The 23,043-nt window shown below is 37.0% G+C and overlaps 1 protein-coding gene across 1 annotated transcript in view; it reads right to left on the bottom strand.

Annotated features, from left to right (window-relative positions):
* The window catches only part of RIMS1 (regulating synaptic membrane exocytosis 1), a 446,205-nt gene that overhangs the window by 343,075 nt on the left and 80,087 nt on the right, over window positions 1-23,043 (bottom strand). Inside the window, 1 exon segment of the mRNA XM_040983625.1 lies at window positions 12,144-12,177. Coding sequence (XP_040839559.1) covers window positions 12,144-12,177 — 34 coding nt within the window.

The following is a 23,043-nucleotide window of genomic DNA, read 5'->3' as shown; positions in this document are numbered from 1 at the left end:
CCAGAGGGTATGGCCTAGTCAAAGCGACCCCCAGTAATCTACATTAGGCCCATCCCCAGTGCTGGTCCCTGTACTTGCCATTATGTGCAACAGACTGGCCCAGTCTCTCCCACATCCAGTACATCTCAATAGACATTAGAGCCTAGCTCAGCTCAACCCAACCAATCCTACTATCCAGCCCATATTTGTGCCAGCAGGCCTTACCCTCGTTCTGGTTCTCACGCTTACCTGTGAGAGTTGTAGCCCATCAAAGGTACCCACAGTTTCCATACTGGGCCCACTCTCACTCCTCAATCTTGCACTCTTCAATTGGTTCCACAGCCTAGTTTGACAGAACTTGCCCCCAGTCCCAGCACTTGCCAACTGACACTGCAGCAAAGCCCAACCAAATTGCATCCAGTCTGGGTTATGCCTGCACCAGTGGGTACAGTCACTTAGCCCAGTCTGGTTCTCCACCTAACCCAGCTCACATACAGGCCAATGGGTGTTGTATCCTTGTCTAGCCTGGTCTGCTCCCATCCCAGCTCTCATGCTTGCCAGTGGGTCAGTGGCTCAGCAGAGGACCCACTGCAGCTTCCCTACTTGGCTCACATCCTGTCCCTCCCAGGTCTTGCATGTGCTGGTGGGTACTGCAGCCCAGTCTGTCCTGGCCCACCTTACCTCAGCATTTGCCAGCGGGTGTTGTAGCCTGGCCCAGCCTGGCCTACCTCACCAGTACCAGCTCATGCTGGTGAATGCTGCAGCCTAGCCCAACCCAGCCAGCCTCCAGTCCTGGCCCTAACCAGAGGTTTTTTTTTTTTTTTCTTCTTTTAAACAAGTAAATATGTGTCTCCCATTTAAATTTTTCCTTTAGTTTTGATTTAAAAGTTTTAAATGCTAAGTCTCCAAAATAGCAGCCCCTATTAGCCAGCTTCTCCTATGGAGAGCACCCTTACATGTAAGGATCCTTACTACCATCTTATAGTGAAATTTCCATCTTCTCCTTTTCCCAGCCTCCATAGAAAACATACCTCTTTACCTATGATAGGATAAAATCTTCTTGTTTGAACTTCATGTTCAGTAACACCTCTTTCAACAAAGTGCTATTTAAGTCCTGCAATGATTTTAACATCCCAGTTTAACTGTTTAGGCTTTAGAGAAGCAATTCATGAAACGGACAACCATTTAAAGCACATGCGCTTTCTTCACACTTCATTAAATATTCTAAATGGCAATTTTATGTCTTCTGCATTCGTTTTGAATTTTATCTGGCTTGCTTTTAATAACCAGGAATTTTTAATATTTCCTCAAGGAAATCCTGCTACAGGTAAGTATCATCTTGTTTATAAACCATAGTATCATTATTTCTATTTTCTATTATTTTATTTCAAGATGAAGTTTAATTGAAAACTCATGTCACGGTTAATCATTTCAGGGGATGATAATGGAATTTTTCATTAAAATGAATATAGTGTTATACTACTCTTCCAAAATTATATGTAAGTGAACTCTGCCTCTCTTGAAAGTAATTAATTTTCTTTGCATTACATATTCTGTGCGGAGTGCTCAGTGAGAACTGTTTCAGAGAAAATGGAGTTATTACTCTAGGGTTAAAGCGATTTATCAAAACAAATTTAGAGTTTCAATAAAATCACACTGATGAATATTGATCCTTCATTTCATATGCAAGCTAACTTTATGATTATAGAGTGGTTATTACCCCTCTGATTAACTATTACCTATCAGAAAGCTAAGAGTTTCAATATCAATTTGAACTTTGCATCATTAATCAAACTCAGTACAATTTTAATGGGCAGATTATAAAGTAGATGTGCAACAACACCTTCTTCTTCCCTCTGAGAGATGATCTTCAAGCAGCAAGATGGGTCTGCTCTGTCATGTGGCACTACTGATTACCACTCTATCTGCACACAAGACTGTGCTAGGTTGGTCTCCTATTCTCCACCTCCACATTTCCTTTTCTTAAGGACACTAGATTTCAAGTGTTAAGTGACACATGACTGGGAAATAGTGTGGGCACTAGGCTGAGTGTCATTTTATGCCATCTACATGAAGAGTGCAGAGAGAGAGGGATCCTGCTAGGGAGAGAAAGGAACCCAGTGCAGACCATGAAGGAGAGCTTCAGGGCCTAAGGCTTCTTTTTTAACCCTCTTCAATCTGTCCAGTGAATTCTGCTAGTTGTGGGAATGTGGGAAGCACAATAAGGAGCATATAAAAATTAAATTTGGAAAACATGTGCCTTCATGGGAATACAAAGGTTTTAATACCTTTCATAAAGCTTAGTACTTCAACATAGGTGCTATTTAGCCAATCTGAATATATTGCTGAAGACAATAACAAAGAGTCAGCTTTGAGATACAAAAGTTGAACGATGACTTCTTTGTCACAGCAGGTAGTATGCCTACATTTTTCTTACCTGGTCAAGTATCAGAGTTCAGGAGTTTGGAGTCAGTAGCATGTAAACCACAAAAGCAATTTAAATGAGAAATTATAATACATCATCATATAAGTAGGTTTGAAGTACTATCTCCATTTCCCCTGGCAAAACTGGGGCTTTTGTTTCCAGTTTATTTTTCTTTATGCACACAAATATAAGGTGATATTGAAAAGTCCTTTCCAGTAGTTATGTCAAGGTGAAGCAATAGGAGTAAGTTTAGTGAAATACTAAACAAACAAACAAACAAAAGTTTAGTGAAAAACAAACAAACAAGCAAACAAACAAAAAACACCATTTGGAGAAGACCCAGGCAGGGCTTGAGTGGAGTATTTGTAATGCTCCTCGTTGGGCAATTAAAAGCTACATTAAATTTTACAAAAAGTTTCCCATGATTTCTTAAAATGATCTGTCACAGACTGCTATGAAAATACTTATATTAATATTTTCCTCTGACTTTTTTAATTTCTAAGGGCAGGAGCTTTCTAACCCACTATCACTTTCAATTCCCTTATATATTACAATAGTTAATTCAACAGTTGACCTATGGTAAGGTAAAGAAGAAAAGAGGTTTTGTTCTAGATTTCTAATACAACCTATTATTTCTAACAAAATGTTTTGCTAAACCTAAAACAATCCTGGTTTATATTTATGAAGATTACTTTATAATAGTAATTTCTGCACAAAAATCATCCACATTTACAGATGAGAAGTGAGATGACAAAAGTAACTGGGACTAATTTCTGTTACTACTCCTTCACAATGTATCTTTGTAAGACCAAAAACCTTCAGTGTTTGTATTGATTCTCATTGCCTTGGAGTTTAATGTCCTTGATTTGCAGTCACTTGGAAGTCTATTTTTAGAAAACAAAGCACTCCCAAATGTCACAACAAAAATGCTATAGAAATTTCTTTGATGTTGTTGAATCAGTAATGGTGTTTGAAAAAATCTTCAATTTGTGATCATTCAATGGAAACAAACGTGTTTTGTTTGCATAAGGACCTTAATTTCTCAAAGAAGTCCAAATTATGAAAATTATGACAGCATTCTCTCCACACAACATTGTATGCAAATTTAGGTAGACTCCCCATACTCTATAAACTTTATAATTTAAACATAGCTGTAAACCTGGAAAATAACAATAAATGTCAATGAATGGTCAACCTACAATTTATGTAACATGTTTACTCTTTGAAAACTCTCAATAAACATGTACTGCTGATTGTGGAATAGCATTCTTTGCAGCAACGACAGAAAGAAAAAATACATACGTTTATACTGTGACCAATTTCCATCCTGGGTGTCTTCCTTTTAAAAACAAATCACTAAAAAATTCAAGATTCTGATCTCATCAAAAGAGGAATGCCACTCTTTATTTGGCTTCAATTCTACATGAGCACAAACAGCTGTCAGAATAGAGTCCACCTGGAGCTTTCCCTCTTTTCAGGGTGTTAAAATGAAAACAAAACAAATGTTAGACAAAGTTACAGGAAAGATGGGTCTTGAGAGACTTTGTGACAAGTTAATCTCTGAGCTCAGTATGCAAATAGCTCTTCCTTTCAGTACTTCAAGTCATCAGTGCCTGAGATTAACACAGAGCTCTTGACTGGAGTCCCTGGCATTTTACCAACTGAACGTAAAAAATCAACTTTACACATAACCTAACAAACACCTCAAAATGATTTTCTTAAAAACACTTTCTCTTTACCAGAATTGTGTGTGTGTGTTTATTTATTTATTTATTTAACATGCAGAGTGACAGTGTAAGGAAGATGGAGGACTTATCTTTCACATGCTGGCTCACTCACCAAACGGTATCAACAGCCAGTGCTGCTCAGGTTGAGAAGGAAGATTTGGGTCTCCCATATTGGTTGTCTGAAACTCAAGTATTAATGTCATCATCTATTGACTTTCAGGCACATTAGTAGGCAGTGAGACTGGGCACAAAGTAGCCAGGATTGAAAACAGCACTCTAAAAAAGTGAGATGTTGGTATAACAAGAACTTGTTATATGATGGTGGCCTAGATCTTCCATTTTTAGATAAGAAAATGATTACATGCACTTGATTGAACTCTCAGGTGCAGTCTGCTGCCAGTAAAATGTGCCTATTTAAAATAAGAAAACCTGAACATGTTCTCTAGGTAAGCCTTGAATTTCACACCAACATTCTTTGTATAAAATACCACAAATGGCCTCACTACAATGGAAACATGACTCTGCAGTCAGGGAAACTACTGGGTTCTGAGCTGATGTTGTAGTCAGATCTCACTGCAGCCCGCTATCATTTTGCCTCATTCAAGGTGGCTGGTTGGCATGACCCTTTAAACTTTTGGTTTTTAGTTCTAAAATCCTGGCAGCTATATTATAGGTTTTTAAAGATAAAGATGCTTTTGTTTGTGGTTTTTGTTAGCTAAAAAATGAGTTTCATTTTCTAATATCCTCTTAGAATGTATCTGTACTTTCCATTCAAGCAAGAGCTTCCTGAAATACAATTCTACACTTGATCTTTTTGAAGTAACATATAATAGGTTCTACTTGTCATTTAAACATGAGTTTTGTTGCCAATAAGAGTCAAGGGTTTGGACTAGTAACCTTCAAAATACTTGGCAGGCAATGAGCTTGGATCATTGCACTAGTCCTACAGGGACACTAGTGACTGTGGCATTCTATAGATCAACATAGATCCATGTGGCCCTCAGATCTAACGGCCAGCAGGTTCTGGCAAGCTCAGTACCACCAACAACCTAGTTATTTAGGACACAAAATAGATGCAGGTAGCCCCCAGACCTAACAGCCAGCAGATCCAGATCTCTACCAGTGACACATCAGGTCCATGACCACAATGATGGATTTACGACTGTCTATGCAGAACTATACTATTGTTATAATATAGGGAAAGTCAATGTGTTTGGAAAGGGGATATCCGGAGCGGTTAAGGGAAATCCCACAGCCTATAAAACTATTATAAAATAATAATAATAATAATAATAATAATAATAATAATAATAGCACATATAAAAATACAAAGGTTCTAGAATTTAGGAAGTACTAGTAGAGAAAGAGAGCCAAGTACATGGTAAAGCAAAAGAAAAAAGTACAGTTTTAGATATTTTTCGTCACATTCAGCGGTTCTAGAGAACTTGACATAAAAGATCGTTAACAATTTAAAGCTTCTTTTTTGAATGTTGAGAAGGACAAATGTCTCTTTTAAATTTGAGAACATCTCAAAACTACAATCTGCAATGTAAAGAACATCTTCAATAAAAATAAAGCAGCCACTATATCCCTTTCAGTGTGGCCTATGGAAAATAGTCCTAGATAAAAGGAATACAATGTACATTATACCACTAATTTCAACCTTGTAGAAGATCCGTTGACCTGTCTGTATTCATTTATTTTCTTTAATATCATTATGGCCAAAGCCTCATATATAAAATATGCTTTAAAGCACTCATATAGATATATTCTCCCATTGAAAAGCCTTCTGTTACCTTGGTTGTTTGAAAACACATTTCATTAATCCTTAATAGACTATGACCTGATATCATTAACAGATAATATTAAGTTAGAATATCAATGTTAAACTTGGGATAAAACCCAGTCCTTACTGTGCCCTGTATGGTACCACTTATGCCCCCTCTTCAATTTCACCTCAGGCTATTCTAACTTTGACTTGAAGTATTCCAGCCACCTTGGGCTGAAGGATATGTTCCCTCTCATCTCAGAGCTTGTCGCCTCTCTGCCAGGGACACCCACGTCCCAGCTTTACACGGACTGCTACGTGTCATTCTTGAGTTCTCACAGCTCTCAAAAGAAGCTACCCCTGACTTCTGTGCTAACGTAGGCACTTCTGCATCCCTTCATGTAATTCCTAGTTCTCATCACAGTCTCTATATATGAGAGAATTTCCAAAATTTCATCACAGATGGAATTAAAAGATAAGTTTACTTGGGAGCAAAATTTTTTGGAAATCTTTTCATATTTTTCATGGTATAAACTTTTCAGGACTCTTGATAAGCTGCACAAATTAGTGTTTTAAGGAAAGGACAGAGTAGATGTTGTTGGCAATAAATTATGAGAATTACTACACTTGGGGCAGTTACAATTATGACAATAAGGGGAATACATTTTAAATGTATCATTCTAATTACAAAAGTAATGCATGCTTATTATAGCAGTTCATGGAATAACAACACTGAAGTATAATAATCTCTTTCTCTGCTCCACTCCCATTTCTCTAATTAGCTACGGTATTCAAGGTAGATATGTACTGCCATACTCACAGACACTGCACGTACAGTGGTAATCTAGGAACTCAAGGCCACAGCACCATTTGCTTGGCTTTTGCCTGAATTTTTAGGACTTGTTTAATTTGCTTAGGGAGATACACATTTTTAAATACAAGTAAATACATAAGTAAATAATATGGTTTTCTTTAAAACTGCATCCTACATTTAGCTGATAACAGAAAATGCCTTATACTTTCAAAATGTATTATTGACACATTTTCTAATGATAAGCTTTAATGTAACAGTAACAACAATAATGGTTTATGGTTATTAGATGTTTCCTGTTGTATGGTCAAAATATTTAAAGGAATTTGATTCTTTTCCTTAGCTGGAAAGGATACAAAGGATTCCATAGCAAGCCAATATTGCAATTATTCAATCATTTCCCCATTGATGGGAATTCAAGTTTTTCCAATCTTTCACAGTAAATATTCTTACACATAAATTCACACATACCAGCATTTTAATTCTGTAGGAAATGCTACTAAAAGGGAAATTACTAAAATCAATGAATAAAACAACTTAATTCTTTAAAACATCTAAGCACGTGATCTGAATTATATGAATTTAAGTCTCATGGACTCTACATAGCTTGGATAGGAAAAACAGACATTGGAAGGAAATTTTCAGTGAAATAAATAACGTAACAAAGAACATGGCAGCAGGGAACAACACAACGTGTCCATTTGGTAATCACAGACTGAGACTTAGCAAAGCTGTTGATATAACGTGAGACAATTAGGCAGCAGAGAGGGGTTACAAAAGCCACGCATGTATCTGGATGTCAACTGGCAGGATTCAGATTTGCTGCTATAGGAAGCAAAGAACTGCCTATAATTATTATTGTAACATTTGCAATAATGGGGCAAATGATTAAGCATCCGTTCAGAATTGGAAGGAGATAAAAAAGAAACAGCAGTTTGCTGACCCACACATATTTGAGCATGGTGTTCTTTTCCAGACCATATGGACTCTGGAAGACTTAGCTTCCTCAGGAACTCCTTGAGTAATAGAACTAGAACAACTCTCACTGTTCAAATGCAAATGCTAGCTCATCAACTCAAAATTGCTCCTATTATCAAGTTTGAGAAACAGAATAACAGTAAAGCCCTCTAAGGACACACCACAGGCAACTTTTTATCCCCAGACGTCTATTCTCTTTTCTTATACTTGAGCCAGACAGCCTGCTCTGCCATTCAACTATTAGCCTCACTGTGTTATCTTCATTTTCAGTTTCACCATGCCTTTAACCCTAGCTGATTGATAAATCTAACCAATAGTAGCTCTGATCACTGCGCAAAGGTTCATATCTCCAAATTTCAGTGGACTGAGGATAACTCCCGTAAATTCACAGATTAAAGTCTAATTCCCAGTGCACTAGCATTGGAGATAGTCTTCGGGAACTAATGCAGTATTAATGGTACAGCTCTATAAAGTGGATAAATATTTCTGGAAAGCATTTCTCCCTATATCACTCCCCACGATGTGAAGACACAGTAAGAAATCGATCAGTGAACTCTCACCAATATTTGGCAATTCTGACAGATTTCATATTTCTAGCCTCTAAATATATGAAAAAACAAATGTTTATTTAAGCCACATAATCCATAGTGCCTTGTTACTATACGAACTAACATAATATTTTGTAGAAACTTCTTAGTATATATAACAGCTATAACATAAGGGAAAAATATGTAATTTGAAGTATAAACAAGATAATTTGTCACCCACACCACACAAAAATTTAACCATTTCATTTTTATATGCTATTTTCATTTCTGTCATTCTTACCTATTCTCTAGGATTCCTCCATTTATTTTCCTTTCAAAATATTTTATGGATGATATCATTTACACTTAAAGCACCAGCGTCATCTTTGAGTAAAGGAAACCTACATTTCCATTCTCAAATTCTCTTGAGTTCCAGATCCACAGTTGATTGCTTCCTTGGATACTTTTACTGAGTAGAAAGTACAACTTATACCCTCACATGACTGATTATGATTGTTGTTCATTTCAGATGACTGGAATTTCCTTCTCATTATCAGTACTAATATCATACTCATGGCTAAATAATTTTTCATATCATGCCCTTTCACAGCACATCAAATTTAGCATATCCCAAACTGAAATCCTGTTTAGGACTGCTTCCAAACTATCCCATGTATTACATTTTTCCTTCTGCTAACTGAATTAACTTCGATGTCCACTAACCATATGTAATTGGTTTGTTTACAGGCTTTTAGCTATATTCATGATTTTCCCCCCACTACATGGCAGTGCCACTTCGTGGTTTCACAAAATGCCATCACTTACTTGCTCTATTGTCTTAATCTCCCATTCAATTATGGTAAATAATAATAGATGCTGAAATAAAAATAATCAGATTATACAACTGAATCAAAGGGAGACACTGGCATTTTCAGCAAGTGCTTTAAGCATCAGCTCACAATTTGAACATCACACATCAGAGGGTCACTTTGAGTCCTGGCTGCTCTGCTTGTGGTCCTGCTCCCTGCTAATGTGCCTGGAAAAGCAACTGTACCCTTGCCACCTACTTTGGAGACTCATATGAGTTCCAAATTCTTTGCTTCAGCTTGGCCCAGCTCAGCCATGGTGCACATTTAGGGAGTGAACTAACAGATGGAAGTTCTCTCTGTCTCTGTCTCTCTCTCGCTTTCTCTGTATCTGTGTCTGTGTTTATATATGTGTGAGTGTTTGTCTATGACTCTGCCTTGTCTTCTAAATAAGTAATTCTTTATATAATTTGCTAAAAGAACAGAGATGAACTCTTTCTGGGAGGCCTAAGAAGACTTCAGAAAGGCATGACTAATTAAATTAATAAAGTGGTATTTAATGGGTGGAACCTGTGTGTATTTGCATGTTCCCATGTGTATGCACCAGTGTGTGTGTGTGTGTGTGTGTGTGTGTGTGTATGCACATACCTATGTGTGTCAGTGTGCAAGGCATTCCAAGTAGAAGAGAGAGCATTTACAAAGGCAAAAAGCTATCAACAGAGTGTGTCTGCAGTGGTGTACTGATGATTTAAACTTTTTTTTCTTTGCTCCCCTCTTGAGAAAAGGCTAGCAAAAAAAAAGTGACATATGGTTTATAAGGTTTTCTAATTCCCATGGCATAAATAACTGATATCCAAGCACATTTCAGACAATAACCGTAATGTTGCCTTAAACATGTACTTGGTAGAACCTGGAGCAGCAGCTAGGCTGGAATCCTTGCCTTGCATGTACCAGGGTCTCATGTGGGCACCTATTCATGTCCCAGCTGCTCCATTTCCCTTCCAGCTCCCTGTTTGTGGCTTGGGAAAGCAGTTGATGACAGCCCAAAGTCTTGGGATCCTGTACCCACATGGGAGGCCCAGAAGAGGTTCCTGGCTCCTAGCTTCTGGTCAACTTAGCTCTGGACATTTTGGCCATTTGGAGATTAAGCCAGCGGACGGACGGAAGATCTTTCTGTCTTTCCTCTCCATAAATTTGCCTTTCCAATAAAAATAAATAAATCTTTTTTAAAAAAATCATGCAGTTGTTAAATTGTGTTCAGTGCAAATATAATAGACATGAATAACTTAAGATGATAGACAAAGGCATGCAGCAGTAATTAGAAAGCCTCACATTGTTTTTATGATTTTAACTTAACATAATTTATCCCATTAATTATTTGCAGAATCTAATTTTAATAACAGCTATGCTTAAATGGCTAGTGTGAAATGTCTGAAAATCTAGCAGTTCATCTCACAAGCTAATATTGACTATGTGTGTATTTGTGAACTACAGGTGTATACTAGTGGAGTTGAAAGTGTATTTGTGAAGGATAGGGGAGGGTGGGAGTATAGATACACTCATCCTCAGGGGGAGGGAAGGGATTATGCATTTGATTTATATAACCTTCATCAGCCTCTATATGATACATATGAGTAGATCAATGGATAAATATAGATGAACAGGTATGACAGTCTCAATATGCAGGAGTCAACTTAGAGTGCCCTGCTTGGCCCTACACAATGAAATAAAAGGAGCAATAGGAATTAAAGGCCTCAGTGAAAACTTCATCCTTCCTGGTAATTAGTTTGTTTTTACAAAGCAAAAATAAGTAGAATTACAAATATTTTCTCTGTGGGCAGAAAATGAGCCAAAGTTTCATACAAGAAAGGCTTTCTAATCTATTAATTCCTGAACAAAAATCCTGGTTCATATCTCTGCATTTCCCACCCATCTTGCAAGGAGCCTGTGGGTTTGTAGCTTCTATACAGGCAGTTGCACATGATATATCTTATGCTCTAGATCCAACAGTACAGTATATGCCTGTTTCTCTCCTACTCCCTTAAAGATCATCCTTTTAGCATTGGCTAAAAATTCCCCTGGACATGCCCACAACTGTTACCTCCTATTTCCTCTTATGTGTTTTCCTCCGTCTTGCTCAAAAATTATTTAATGTTTCAGAAGGCACGGGTGTGTCTTAAGTCCTCTGGACTTCTCAGGCTGAGACATGGCTATATCATAGATATTCAATGCTATATAAGTCACACAATGGCCTTATCTCTAACACAGTCTGGTTATGGCTGCTAAAGCAATCTACTATAGTGATTTACAATTAACCAATAAGTATAAGTTAAATTTTATGAGTTTTGGCATGCAAGTAAAACACTGTGAAAATGCAAATGAGTCTCCCGTCAGCCACATCCAATAACTAATTTACTTATAGCTAGAATTAGCCAGACTGGCTTTAAAAGTTGAAGTTTTCTGAAAAGAAGAAAAAATCACAATCTCCAAGACAACGTTGAAAGAAAAATCAAATTTTTGTAGAAAACAACAAAAGTTCTTATATTCCAGTCACAGTTCACTGGGCCTCTCCCAGGACTACTGAATCTTTAAATGTAGTATCTGAAACAAAGACAGAGACATATTGCAGGCCCAAGAGCACAGGCAAGTTTCAGGGGGTTTCACTTTTCTAATTCCATTTAATAAATATTGACTCTTTCAAGAATTAGGAAAACAATAAAGAATTGAAGGAAAATTCAGGATTGATAACCAACGTGAGAAATACAGAAAGATGAGGTAAAACATGTCATGTACTCTTGATAAGACAAATGTAATCAAAGCTCTTGGAGGAAGACATTTTGTTGGGAGAGTTGAACAGGTCAGTTTTCTTTCTGGGGAAAAACCACATGTGATAAGAATCATGAGCCACAGACAGGATTATAATTGGTAGAGATGGAGGGGAGGTATTTAAACCAGATCCTGGAATGTAGAGGAGGGAAAAGCTTAGACTGAAAAAAGGAGAGGAGGGCATTTTAAATGAGTAGAAAAGATTGTATTTTCACAAAATACATTGTCCGAAACGGCATCATGGGAGATAAGAGAGCTAGGCATTGGATAGTGCTAGGCTTGAAATTTCTGCCTGCCTGTTGGGCTTGAAGTCCTCTGGGAAAGCAGACACTACAACCAAAGCAAGGTAGGACAAATTTGACTGTCAAAAGAATAGGAGACTAAAAGGCTAATTAGGTTTTTTAACTTCATGTAAAAGAAGGCGCGCTTGAAATAAGAGAAGTAAGAAGCCTGAAATAAGAGAATGTCAGTGAGAACTGACAGAAGGAGCAGATGTGAGAGGCGATGAGGAATTGGACTTGACAGGACATGGTGACTGATTACTTGTGGGGAGCACAAACAAGTGAGAAGTTAAAAATGACTCAGGGGTTTTCCATCCGGGAGGCTGGGAGGATGGAAATGTCACAAACAGAAGGAAGAAGGTGAAGAAGGCTGTTTGGCTATGAAGTAGAAGGAGACAAAGAGCATGGGCCTCTTGTACTCCAACTAAGCAACATGATATATTAGCATCCTTTGAAGGTTTAGTGCCAGGTGCTATGGATAGTAGAGTGGTACCTGAAATTCCACCTTGCTGGAAGTAACAAATTGCATGCTCTCTAATCTTAAATTTTAAATAACCAAAATTTATGTTTCTATATACAGACATAGGCACCGCAATAGAGGTCACACATTTTTACAAATCTGAACGTTTCTCCTACATATGGCCTAGAGTATCATTGCAAATAACATTTCAGAGGACTGGTCCACATATTTTAACACTGTAGATGCTTCAAATGATGACATATGGTAGAAATAGCTCTCGAGCCTGGCATTAAAAGGGAGAGTCACAAAAATCAAAGGTACAACACGAAAAAGCCTTTCATTACCCCGCCAATTTTCTGTATCCTCTAGTCCTTGAAGTTTATCAGCTGTTTTCCATTATTAATAACAAGTATAATCAAATACATCTTAAAATTTTTCTTCATTTTTAATTCACTCAAGCCAAATTAAAAAGAAAGACCAATTTGTATTAAGTTGCAATAGGGGAAATAAGAAGGGAAAATGGAGAAGGAAAGAAGGGAATCCCTATACTCACAAAATTGTGTCATGGAATACTAGTAAAAATAATTTTAAACAAGTTCCAATGGTAAAGGATAGAAATACACATCATAGCAGCCCACAGACTTTCACAATACAACTTCCTTTTTCAGGAAGTAAACTTTGCCAGAGGAGACAGCCATAGTAAATGAAATGGTGGATTTGCTTTGAAAATCTAAAACAGAGAAATCATGTCCCAAAGAAGCACAAAATTTATTGCCAGTTGACAGGTAACTTAAAGAGCAATGTAGGATTATATCATAGCACCCTTTAATGTAAGCACAGCAAATAAAAACCTGCCAATTTTATAAATAATTAACCCTGTGTTTATATAGATTGAAAGCATGTCTTGGTAAAAATAATTTAAAAAAAGGATGGAAGGAGGAGGTCTGAGGTTGGGAGAAGGTAATGAAGGGATAACACGGTTGTGATCGGGGAACTATACCTAGGAAATACACATAATCTCTTCTCTTTACATTAGTAAAAACAATGTTTAAAAAAGGAAACTCAGATACAAAACCTATCCAATCATGGTTTTTGTGATTTTTCTACATAGCTATAAAATTTCATCTTTTTCAGATTCAAGTTGGAATAAATACTATAGGAGTGTGACATATCTATTATTTTATACACACTAGAATGTATTGTTATAATCTGGAATCCTGCATAAGTCTTGTCTTTTAACTCCTGATGAGTCTAGTTTAAGACTGCAAGAATGAAACTATTCATGGATCCTCATCTGGAAATATCAAACAAATTGCCTATAGTGACTACATACATTTTTCCACAAATATTTTGAAGTTAGCTTTTCATAAATGTGTATGCCACTAATTTACTTGTCTGTGCCTCAGTTCCTTCCAATGTCAAGTGCAGGCAGGAATGGTATTTTCTAACACATGGTAAGAATTAAATAAACTGCCTTAAAAAGAAATAGTATTCTGCAGTTGACAGAGAATCAAAGAAATAAAATGAAGCACTTGCCTATTTCTATCTTTTGAATAACTGAGATTAGTGAGAAGTTTTGACAGTGCAGATCTGTGCTCTTCCTTTTTAGTGTTCCCACATGAAATATGAGGCTTCTTTCCAATGTACCTCTTCAGGGAAACAACAGCATACATGATAAGGAAAGAAATCACCTGGCACTACAAGCCTTTCCAACTGCCTCGTTTTTAATAGACATCACTAAAATAAATCCTCAGAAAATGTTTCCAGTCTTTGGCTCCCTGGTTCCCTTCTTGGGTGCATTGACTTGTCAAGTCACCGAGGCCTGCTAAGTTTCTCCCTCCAGATGTCCTTCCCACTCATTCTTTATGTAACCACTGCCATTATCCTCATCATTATTAACCATGTCTGATCTATTTTAATCATCTGCTAATTGATTTCTTTCCAGGAATACCCTTCTCTCATTCTTCATGCATACTTCTGACAAATTCATTATCCTGAGTCATTCCACGGAAAGCACCATGTTCAGATCTGGTTTCTTGAGACTGAACTTCTTGGCTACACATTTCCTTTTACACATCTATATTCCACACCCCAACTCTTCTGCCATATATACTTCTGAACTAAGCCTAGGTGTCTGATGTCCCCATTGCCTGTCTCATTCTGTCTTCTCAACTTAAATAGACTCATTTTCCTAGCCCAGGAAGTCTCAGTCACTTTGTTTTAAATCTAATTATATCTTATATTTCAAGGAAAGCTAAGATCTTTCTATTCTGGCCTCCCTCCAAGTTTTCTTTGAATGCAGACTATCCCAGTCACAATTATATACAGTCATATATTACACAGTGGAGTTTTGGTCAACTTTGAACTGCATTACACAATGATGCTCCAACATTTATGTAAATGACTCTCTTTAGTAGCTTAGTTCATGTATGTAGCTGTACGATATACACATCATAATGAAATTAATACCCCTATTGTTCAGCAACGTATGACTTATATATCATTCTTTTAATAAAACCATATTTTAATGCACTTCACTTGACCTTTATCATTTATTTGTATTAAGAGTATCTTCCAAAAGTACCTACTCATGAACTTGTCTGTCCATCTCTCTATCCACTCATCTCTCTTTGATTTTTCAGAATTCAGTTGTAAGATATTTGAGGGAGGATCCTAAATCTTATTTGAGAAGTGTTTAGTTACCTCACTAACTTAGAGTGCAACTTTTGCTCAATAAATAGTTTTTAAAAATCAGAGAAAAATATCAAATGATATACACAATTAAGTCCTAACAGAAGCATGATAAAAGTATCTAGCATCGCTGCCTTTAAAAAGTAGTCCTAGGACCAGTGCAGTACTGGAGCAGGAATGCCATTGTGTAGTAGTCTCCCTGCTGCTCCACTTTCCACCCAGCTCCTTGGCTAGGACCTGAGAGAGCAACAGAGGATGACCAAGTCCTTGGGACCCCACATCTGCTTACCTGGCAGACCCAGAAGAAGCTTCAGGCTTTCAGCTTCAGATAAGCTTAGTGGCCTTTGGGGCAATTTGGGGAGTGAACCAGAGGATGAAAAATCTTTTTTATCTCTCCTTTTGTCTGTAATTTGCCTTTCAAATAAAAGCAAATACATAAGAAGTTTTCATTATCTCAAATTTTGAGTAAGATGCCACTTCCCTGAGCTTTCATTACAAGCTTTGAGACCTTTCATAGCTTTATCATCACATTTTATAATTATCTGCTTACCTGTTCCTCAGTTCAAGTAAGTTGCATCTGCTCAATTTTTTTTCTAAGCATCTGATACTTGCTGAATGTATTGCATAAAAAGAATGAATGTCAAAAGAGGCTCCGCATACACGGGGCCTTCAGAAACGATGAAAATCAACATTACCAGAGGTTGAACATGATTAAAATGTCTGCTTTAGCACATTGTCTGCTGCATTTGTCTACATAATGACCTCAATTATGTATTACTAGCCATGCCGTCTAAATGCAAGGAAGATAGTCCAGACACATTTACAATGTTTAATATTTGTTATATGCATAATAGATGAGTATATTCATTTATCTATCATTATCATTTTTCACTAAATAAATATTAATCCTCTGCATACTTTGCCTAGGATCCTGGGCTTGATCTTTTCCTTTATTTAATATATTACTTCTAATACCAGTACAGAAGCAGTCAGTGGGTACAGATTTTCCTTTGGCTGTAAGCTTTCTGTTTAGGCATAATAGTCATTTTTTTTTGTCTTGACACAAGCACACAGTCCTCATTTTGGACAGAGACTGTAGAAGAACAGGAAATCAACAGTGATTCATGGAATGACCAGGCTGGGTCCTGGGGCTCAACAACTTTCTTACAACAATATTGCCAATCCTGATTTCTTTTTGTATCTTTTGGACATAAGCTTTAAGACAGAGGTCCTACTCAGTGCTGTCTGTCCACACTATTGCCAAGCTAGGGAATTGTCACCCCACAGGAAATCACTTTTACTGAGCATAGCAGTAATTCATCCCCATGATTCTAAATCAGGAGAGTATCAGGCTCACCTGAAGCAATTTTGCAGACATATGTTGTGAGGCTCTGTATTCATGCACAGGAGACAGCATCTGATGCAATGGAGTGCGAGGGAGGATGTGACCTTTCTAACAGAATCTCTATGACTTTGTACACCACTCCTCCACATAATAAACACACAGAGATGAAAAGATGCATGTATGTTTTCACTGGAAGGGCCAAAACAGATTAGCCTAAAAATGTGCCAAAGTGAGCACACATAAGCACTGAGCAAACAGTTGGTAACGGATGAAGTAATGAATAATGTAGGAATTGCTCGTTACTGCTTCAGCACAGTAAGTGAATAATGTTTCTAAGGGACTTCATAGAGTATATAATTCTTTCATGCACATTCTCAAAAACTCCAACTGGTAGCAATAAGTTTATTCTATTTTTCCAGATGAGAAAACTAAGATTTAGTAATGTACTATTGGGCCAATTCGCCCATTTAGATAGGGTTAGAACAAGAACTAAAGATATATGCTTCCAACTCTAAAAGCCATGGTTTACCCACTACCAAAGGAAAAATACTGCAAAATTCTCCTCCTTGATTTGTATCTTGATCCCCTTGTGAGTACTATGATAAAATACTAGTACTGGGCATTTTCCAACCGTGGAAGGTTATTTGGCTCCCAGTTCTTGAGGCTAAGAATTCTTTCCTGCTAAGTGATTTGGGGCAAACTGTTAATTGATTCATGCTGTGACTTCTATATGCAGGGCAAGTTCATACACCACCACATCTTAGTTGTTACTCACTTCATGTGGCTTCAACTAAAGCTGCCATCACGCAACATCAGTTAGAAGTCTATCTGGGTTTGTGTAGCCTTAATTTCTTCAGGATATCTATTCAAAACAAATTGTGGAGCAAGTGTGGTGGCACATCTGGTTATGCACAGTTTGGGACACTGTATTACACAATTAAATGCTGGAAAGCATCTCACCTTGGTTTTCCATCCAGCTTCCTACTAACTTGCATCTTGATAGGCTTCCATATGGTGGACATTAAAGGAGTTTCTCTCTCCAGCCTTTGGTATAGCCAACTCCCGGCTGTTGCAAATATTTGGGGAGTAAATCAGTGGCTAGAAAGTCACTTTTTCTATCATTCTGCCTTTCAAGTAACTATAATTAAATAAACCAAAACTTCATACAGAAAACATGATTGTATTAGAGGATTTGGAAAGGTAGAGACATCACTGAGCAAGCTACTTGGGGCTGATCTAGGCTTAAGTTAAAACGACTGTTAGGCTTTCTGATAGAACCACTAAGATGATAAAATAAGATTCTAAGCAAATGCTCTCTAGAGATGGGAAAAAAGCTGCATTAGATTGAAGCATCCTTTACTCATAGAAATAGGGACAAAACTATACAAATGGAAAAAACCCTCTAATTATGAATGGCAACCACACAGAAACTGCTCAGAGTATCATAATAGAGGTCCTCATTCAGTCACCAAAGGATAACTGGTGAAAGTGATTAATAACTAGTCAACATCTAGATTTTTCTAGACTTTATTTTTTCTAGACATAATGTATAAAACTCCTGCAGTTCTAGTCAATTTTAGTCCACTCTATAATCATATGGTTAAAGCACAACTACCCGTAATATCCAACAAGCCAAAACTGGGAAGAGCATGGTTCTAAAGAAGTATCAACAAGTAAAACACAACAATCATATCACAAGATGTCTGCTTCATTGCTACATATTATTCTAATTTATCTTCATGATATGCCACATATCACAGAAAACATACGATATTTGACTTTTTAGGATTTGCTTATTTCACAAAGTATAATGATCTCTAGTTGCAGCCATTTTGTTGCGAGACACAATTTCAATCTTATTCTAAGGCTGACCAGTATATATACTATATTGTGTATATATACTATATTTGCATTATTCAGTTGATAGATATCTGGGCTGAGTTTGTATCTTAGATACTGTGAATTATGCTGCAATTAACATGGGGGTATACATAACTCTTTCATATGCTGATTTAACTTTGGGTAAATTCCCAGGATTGGAATAGCTGTATCATATGGTACATTTATTTTCAGAAAAAAAAGCTACAATCTATGACACAGACTATATTATACATAAAAAATACAAAAAAAATCACAACATTGATAAAGTCATGTGGTTAGAAGTAAAATAAAGTAAAATTCTAAAACATCTTTTGAATGAGCAAAATACACAGGGCTAAAAGGTTCTGTACACAGAAAGTATTTGTTCACTTTTGACTAGCTGTGAAAAAATGAGATACTTATTTGAAGGAGTATTTATATATGTATATATATAACATATTTTAAATACATTTCTTCTATGGTTTGCAGACATGTAAAAAAACTTAAGTCTTCCACCTTAACAGAATGTCACAATGAAACGGATTGAAAAGTTACACACACACACACACACACACACACACACACGCACAGCTATCTACAATGAAAAAAAAAAAAATCAGTGTTCAGCTCTGGTCTGTGTTGCTCCTGGATGCTCATGTGACCCAACTCCAAGGCTGGCAAATCCCTCTGCCACTTTGCTCTTCTGGGAGGCTCCGGCTTGCCAGCTTCAGCTTGGGAGCTCCTCAGAGCTCTGAAGCCTGCAGATGTGAGCTCTTCCTGGAGGGGCATGGGGACTGCTGCCACAGTCTCCCTGGAATATCCCTGCCCAGCCTGACTTGATGAGGCCTCTTGGTCATCCTGCCTTTCCTCTGACTCTTCTCTATGAAAGCAGTGCTGAGAATAAATTGTTTCATTGGTTCATAGTGTCGCCAGGGGGAAGAAATTCTTCCAGCAGTGCTGTTTGTATTGGGGACAACAGAAGATGCCCTAGGGCCAGTCTTTTCAGAAGGAAATTTGTGTTGGCCACAGCCACCATCAATGTTCACCCTTTCTTGACAAGTGAGGCTTGCTGCACATAGAGCATGAGATATTTACATTTTTGTTCCTGTTCCATTACACTGGCTGCTGCCCCATGAAGGCCAGCCCCTCATCCTCTTGGCCACACTCAGGCCACTCAAGCTACATTTCAAATAATATTTTCTTATCATACAAAAACAAAAGGGAGGAGATCTAATCTTGTTTCAATATCTACATTTTATATTTTGCCTTCAATATTTGAAGTTCATATAAATGTATCAAAGTAACAAAATGAAAATTTAACATTTTTAACTTACATATTTCACTTAGTATGTATTTTCTTATTACTCAATGCACAATAGATCTATTGATCACATTAAATACTCCAGGCATGTTGTGGCACCTCCTCCACTTTGAGCACAGCACAAATTTCCTTTCTCTCTCTCAATGTTCCCCAAACTTTAATAGCTCAACCACCATTACGTTCTGTCTCAACCACAAACGGCTCCTACTCTTTTCCTACACTATTTTGGATCATTATTCTGCTTTCGTTTTAAGGTTTTTCCATGTAAAACATGAATAAAATCCCAAGACCTGGGAGCCTTCCTTGCCCTTCTCCACATTGACTTTCTTTGGCCTTGCTTCAATTCCCTAAATGTATGTTCTATGCATAAGGCCCAGGTAAGGACCACTGTACATATCAGTCTCCCTACTCCTCCCTTTGGCTCTTAACAAAACTGACTTCATCTTTCAAGTCTTTCTTTACTTGTCACCACTTTTCACAGTCATTATCAAAAACTTTGTTTAGACCCTTGCTAAACTGACATCGAGAGTTTGCCTCTTAGGCTTTCTATCCCACCCTCATGTTAGATGCTCCAAAAGAAGCCAAGGATTCTACTTTGTTCATTGAATACCTGGTGCCAGGCACTGTGATGTACACACAGTGCACATGAATACTTGTTACAGGAAGTATCAATCAGTGAACTCATGGAAAAGGTGGCAAGTCATGCTTCCCCTACTGCACACTCCTTCACCAGTGAAAGAACTTCACTTTCCTTCCTCTAAATGCTATCTTCTCATCCAAAGCTGATATAACAGATTTCCCAAGTAGGAAGGTATTACATCTGTGCTGACACCAACATGCAGGAAAATTTGGATAAGACTGAGTGAAAAATACAAATAACTTTAGAAGCAGAGAAGACCTTATGGCATAGGAGTAAAAGAGGGGCAGGAGCCTCAAAAAGCATAGAAATGGGGGTAAGAGCCCAAGACTCATTGGACCTTTACCAGACCTTTGAGTGGAGTCAGTGCATTTATGATTGGGTATGAGTGAGGTGGTGACAGTGCCAATGGGTTTCTTCCATGTCATCATTTAGACAGCCAGGCAGAGGATTGTCCTATTAATCCACAGAGGCTGAAGATCATATCTACTACATAGAACTTAGTGATTCAGTTAGACGATGACTGCCAATTTCCATCCACTCATTACAATATGAAGGATATGTTTTCATTTGGTCTATTATCTGATGAAAGAAGTAACTGATTTTAGACATGTGATTTTAGATTAAAAATCAAATTTTAGGCAAACTAGGAAATCATATTTTCAAATGTAAAGATATATATATATATATATATATATATTCCCCCATTCTTATAGGACATATATCTCCATCCCAGAGTTGTATTTTTAGCACTCAGGGTTGACTACCATATCCCTGTTATGAAATTAATTATAGATTCTCTATCTGTTGGTTCGCAGAAGTTCCTGTGTTATGAATAAGTCTACACACAGGATATTACTGCTGAAAAAAAAATAAGTCATGTCCTTGAGATCTGAGAAAGTGTGCCTATTAAAAGAAAAATGTGATAACAGCTTCCCTGTCAATTTAAGACTGACTCATCTAAAGCTCTGAAGCAGGAGAGAGCAGAGTATGCACGACACACAAGCCCATTTCAAAAGCCTCCACACAGATGGTCCTTAAGATGATCCAGTCAAGCAAGTGGATGATCACTGCACAGAAATGTAATTTCTAGAAAGGAGGAAGCAAAGAAGACACAGTGGTAAATCAAAACCCTGGCAGTAAATAACTTGCTTATTGAGCTGACACATACACTTTTTTTGTTAGGTAAATGAATGGAACTCATAATTCAGGCTCTATAAGCAGCTGACTAACAAAACAAGATAGAAATAAGTACATATAAACATCATGTCAAACTAGTTTATCAATGTTTACAAAGACAATCAGAGCAACCCAAATCAGAAACCTCAACATTACTAGAAATCTAGTATCAACAGATCTTTGGCATATTCTCATTGTCTCCTTAACTACATGGAACCAAGATTGTGAGGTTTCATTAGTAATTGTTTTATGGTGAACCTGATCATAATCAAGATACACAAACAAAATTAACTTTATTTTCTAGTTGTAAGAAATCAATGTTATATCAATAGCCCCAAAGCAAAACTGGGTCAAGAGTTATAAAGAACCAAATTTTCAATGTGAGCTTGTCTGAAGATGTGGGGACTTCAATGGTACACTTACCTGAAATACATACTAACTCTAATATAGCAATTAAAAATGTTCAAACAAAGAATAACTTAATTAACAAATTTCCCTCAAAGTAAAGCTGACAGCACTTTTCAGAAACTCTAGGAAATACTTAAAGAAAAAAATTATGGTTATCTTTCACAAACTTGCTCTCAACAGAACAGCAAGGCACAGATCCAGGCAGGACTAGAACTCATAGCCAGCTTTCTGAGATGTCAAGATCAAATCAGGGGGTGGGGAGAAAGCAATACAACCTTCCAAGCTCTAGCACTTACTCTAAGTTTCCCCAACACAACCTGCTATTTTGGGTTTCAAGGCAACTTTCCTCTTCTTCAGACATACTGCCTCCCAAACTTGTCCATCTATTGAATCATTAATCAAACTCATATTAACTCTTTCAGTTTGTGTAACTCTTTTGCTAACCACACCATTCCCAGAACAAGAAAAAATTACTTTTTGGCTTTTCAACATACATCTAGTATTGTATTATCACACAATTTTGTAATGTATCTGTTTATGTGAGTTTTATTTCTTCTCTAACTTCAGAGGAAATTCTTAAGATAGAATTTTTTTTCTAATTTATGTATTTTACACCTGAAGACTGGTAAGAAAAAGATTCAATTTACTGAACACAAATATTTTGATATATTTGTTACTTTGAGTAATCATGACAACTAATACAACATACTTTTAAAATATGACTGAGTGACATTTTAATGGTAACTTACAGGAAATCTCTGGATAATTTTATACAGTTATCAAGGATATAAAGTATACTAGCAAGTGTATCTATCCACCTAGACTTACATAATAGAATGTATCAAGCAAAATAAGTATAGTCATCCTGTTTTGTTTCAATCTATCAACCACTTAACTTCTCTCTTTGTGTACTTAGACCAAGTTTTCAGAAAAATGCCATCCACATTTCAATCTCATTTTCCTGACATTTCACTTTCTCCTCAGCCATCCATGAATACACGTCCATTCAATTTT

This window comes from Ochotona curzoniae, unplaced genomic scaffold (assembly GCF_017591425.1).
Source record: "Ochotona curzoniae isolate NIBS_2020 unplaced genomic scaffold, NIBS_Ocur_1.0 contig_3819, whole genome shotgun sequence".
Lineage (NCBI taxonomy): Eukaryota > Metazoa > Chordata > Mammalia > Lagomorpha > Ochotonidae > Ochotona > Ochotona curzoniae.
This window is presented reverse-complemented; position numbering and strand designations above follow the sequence as displayed.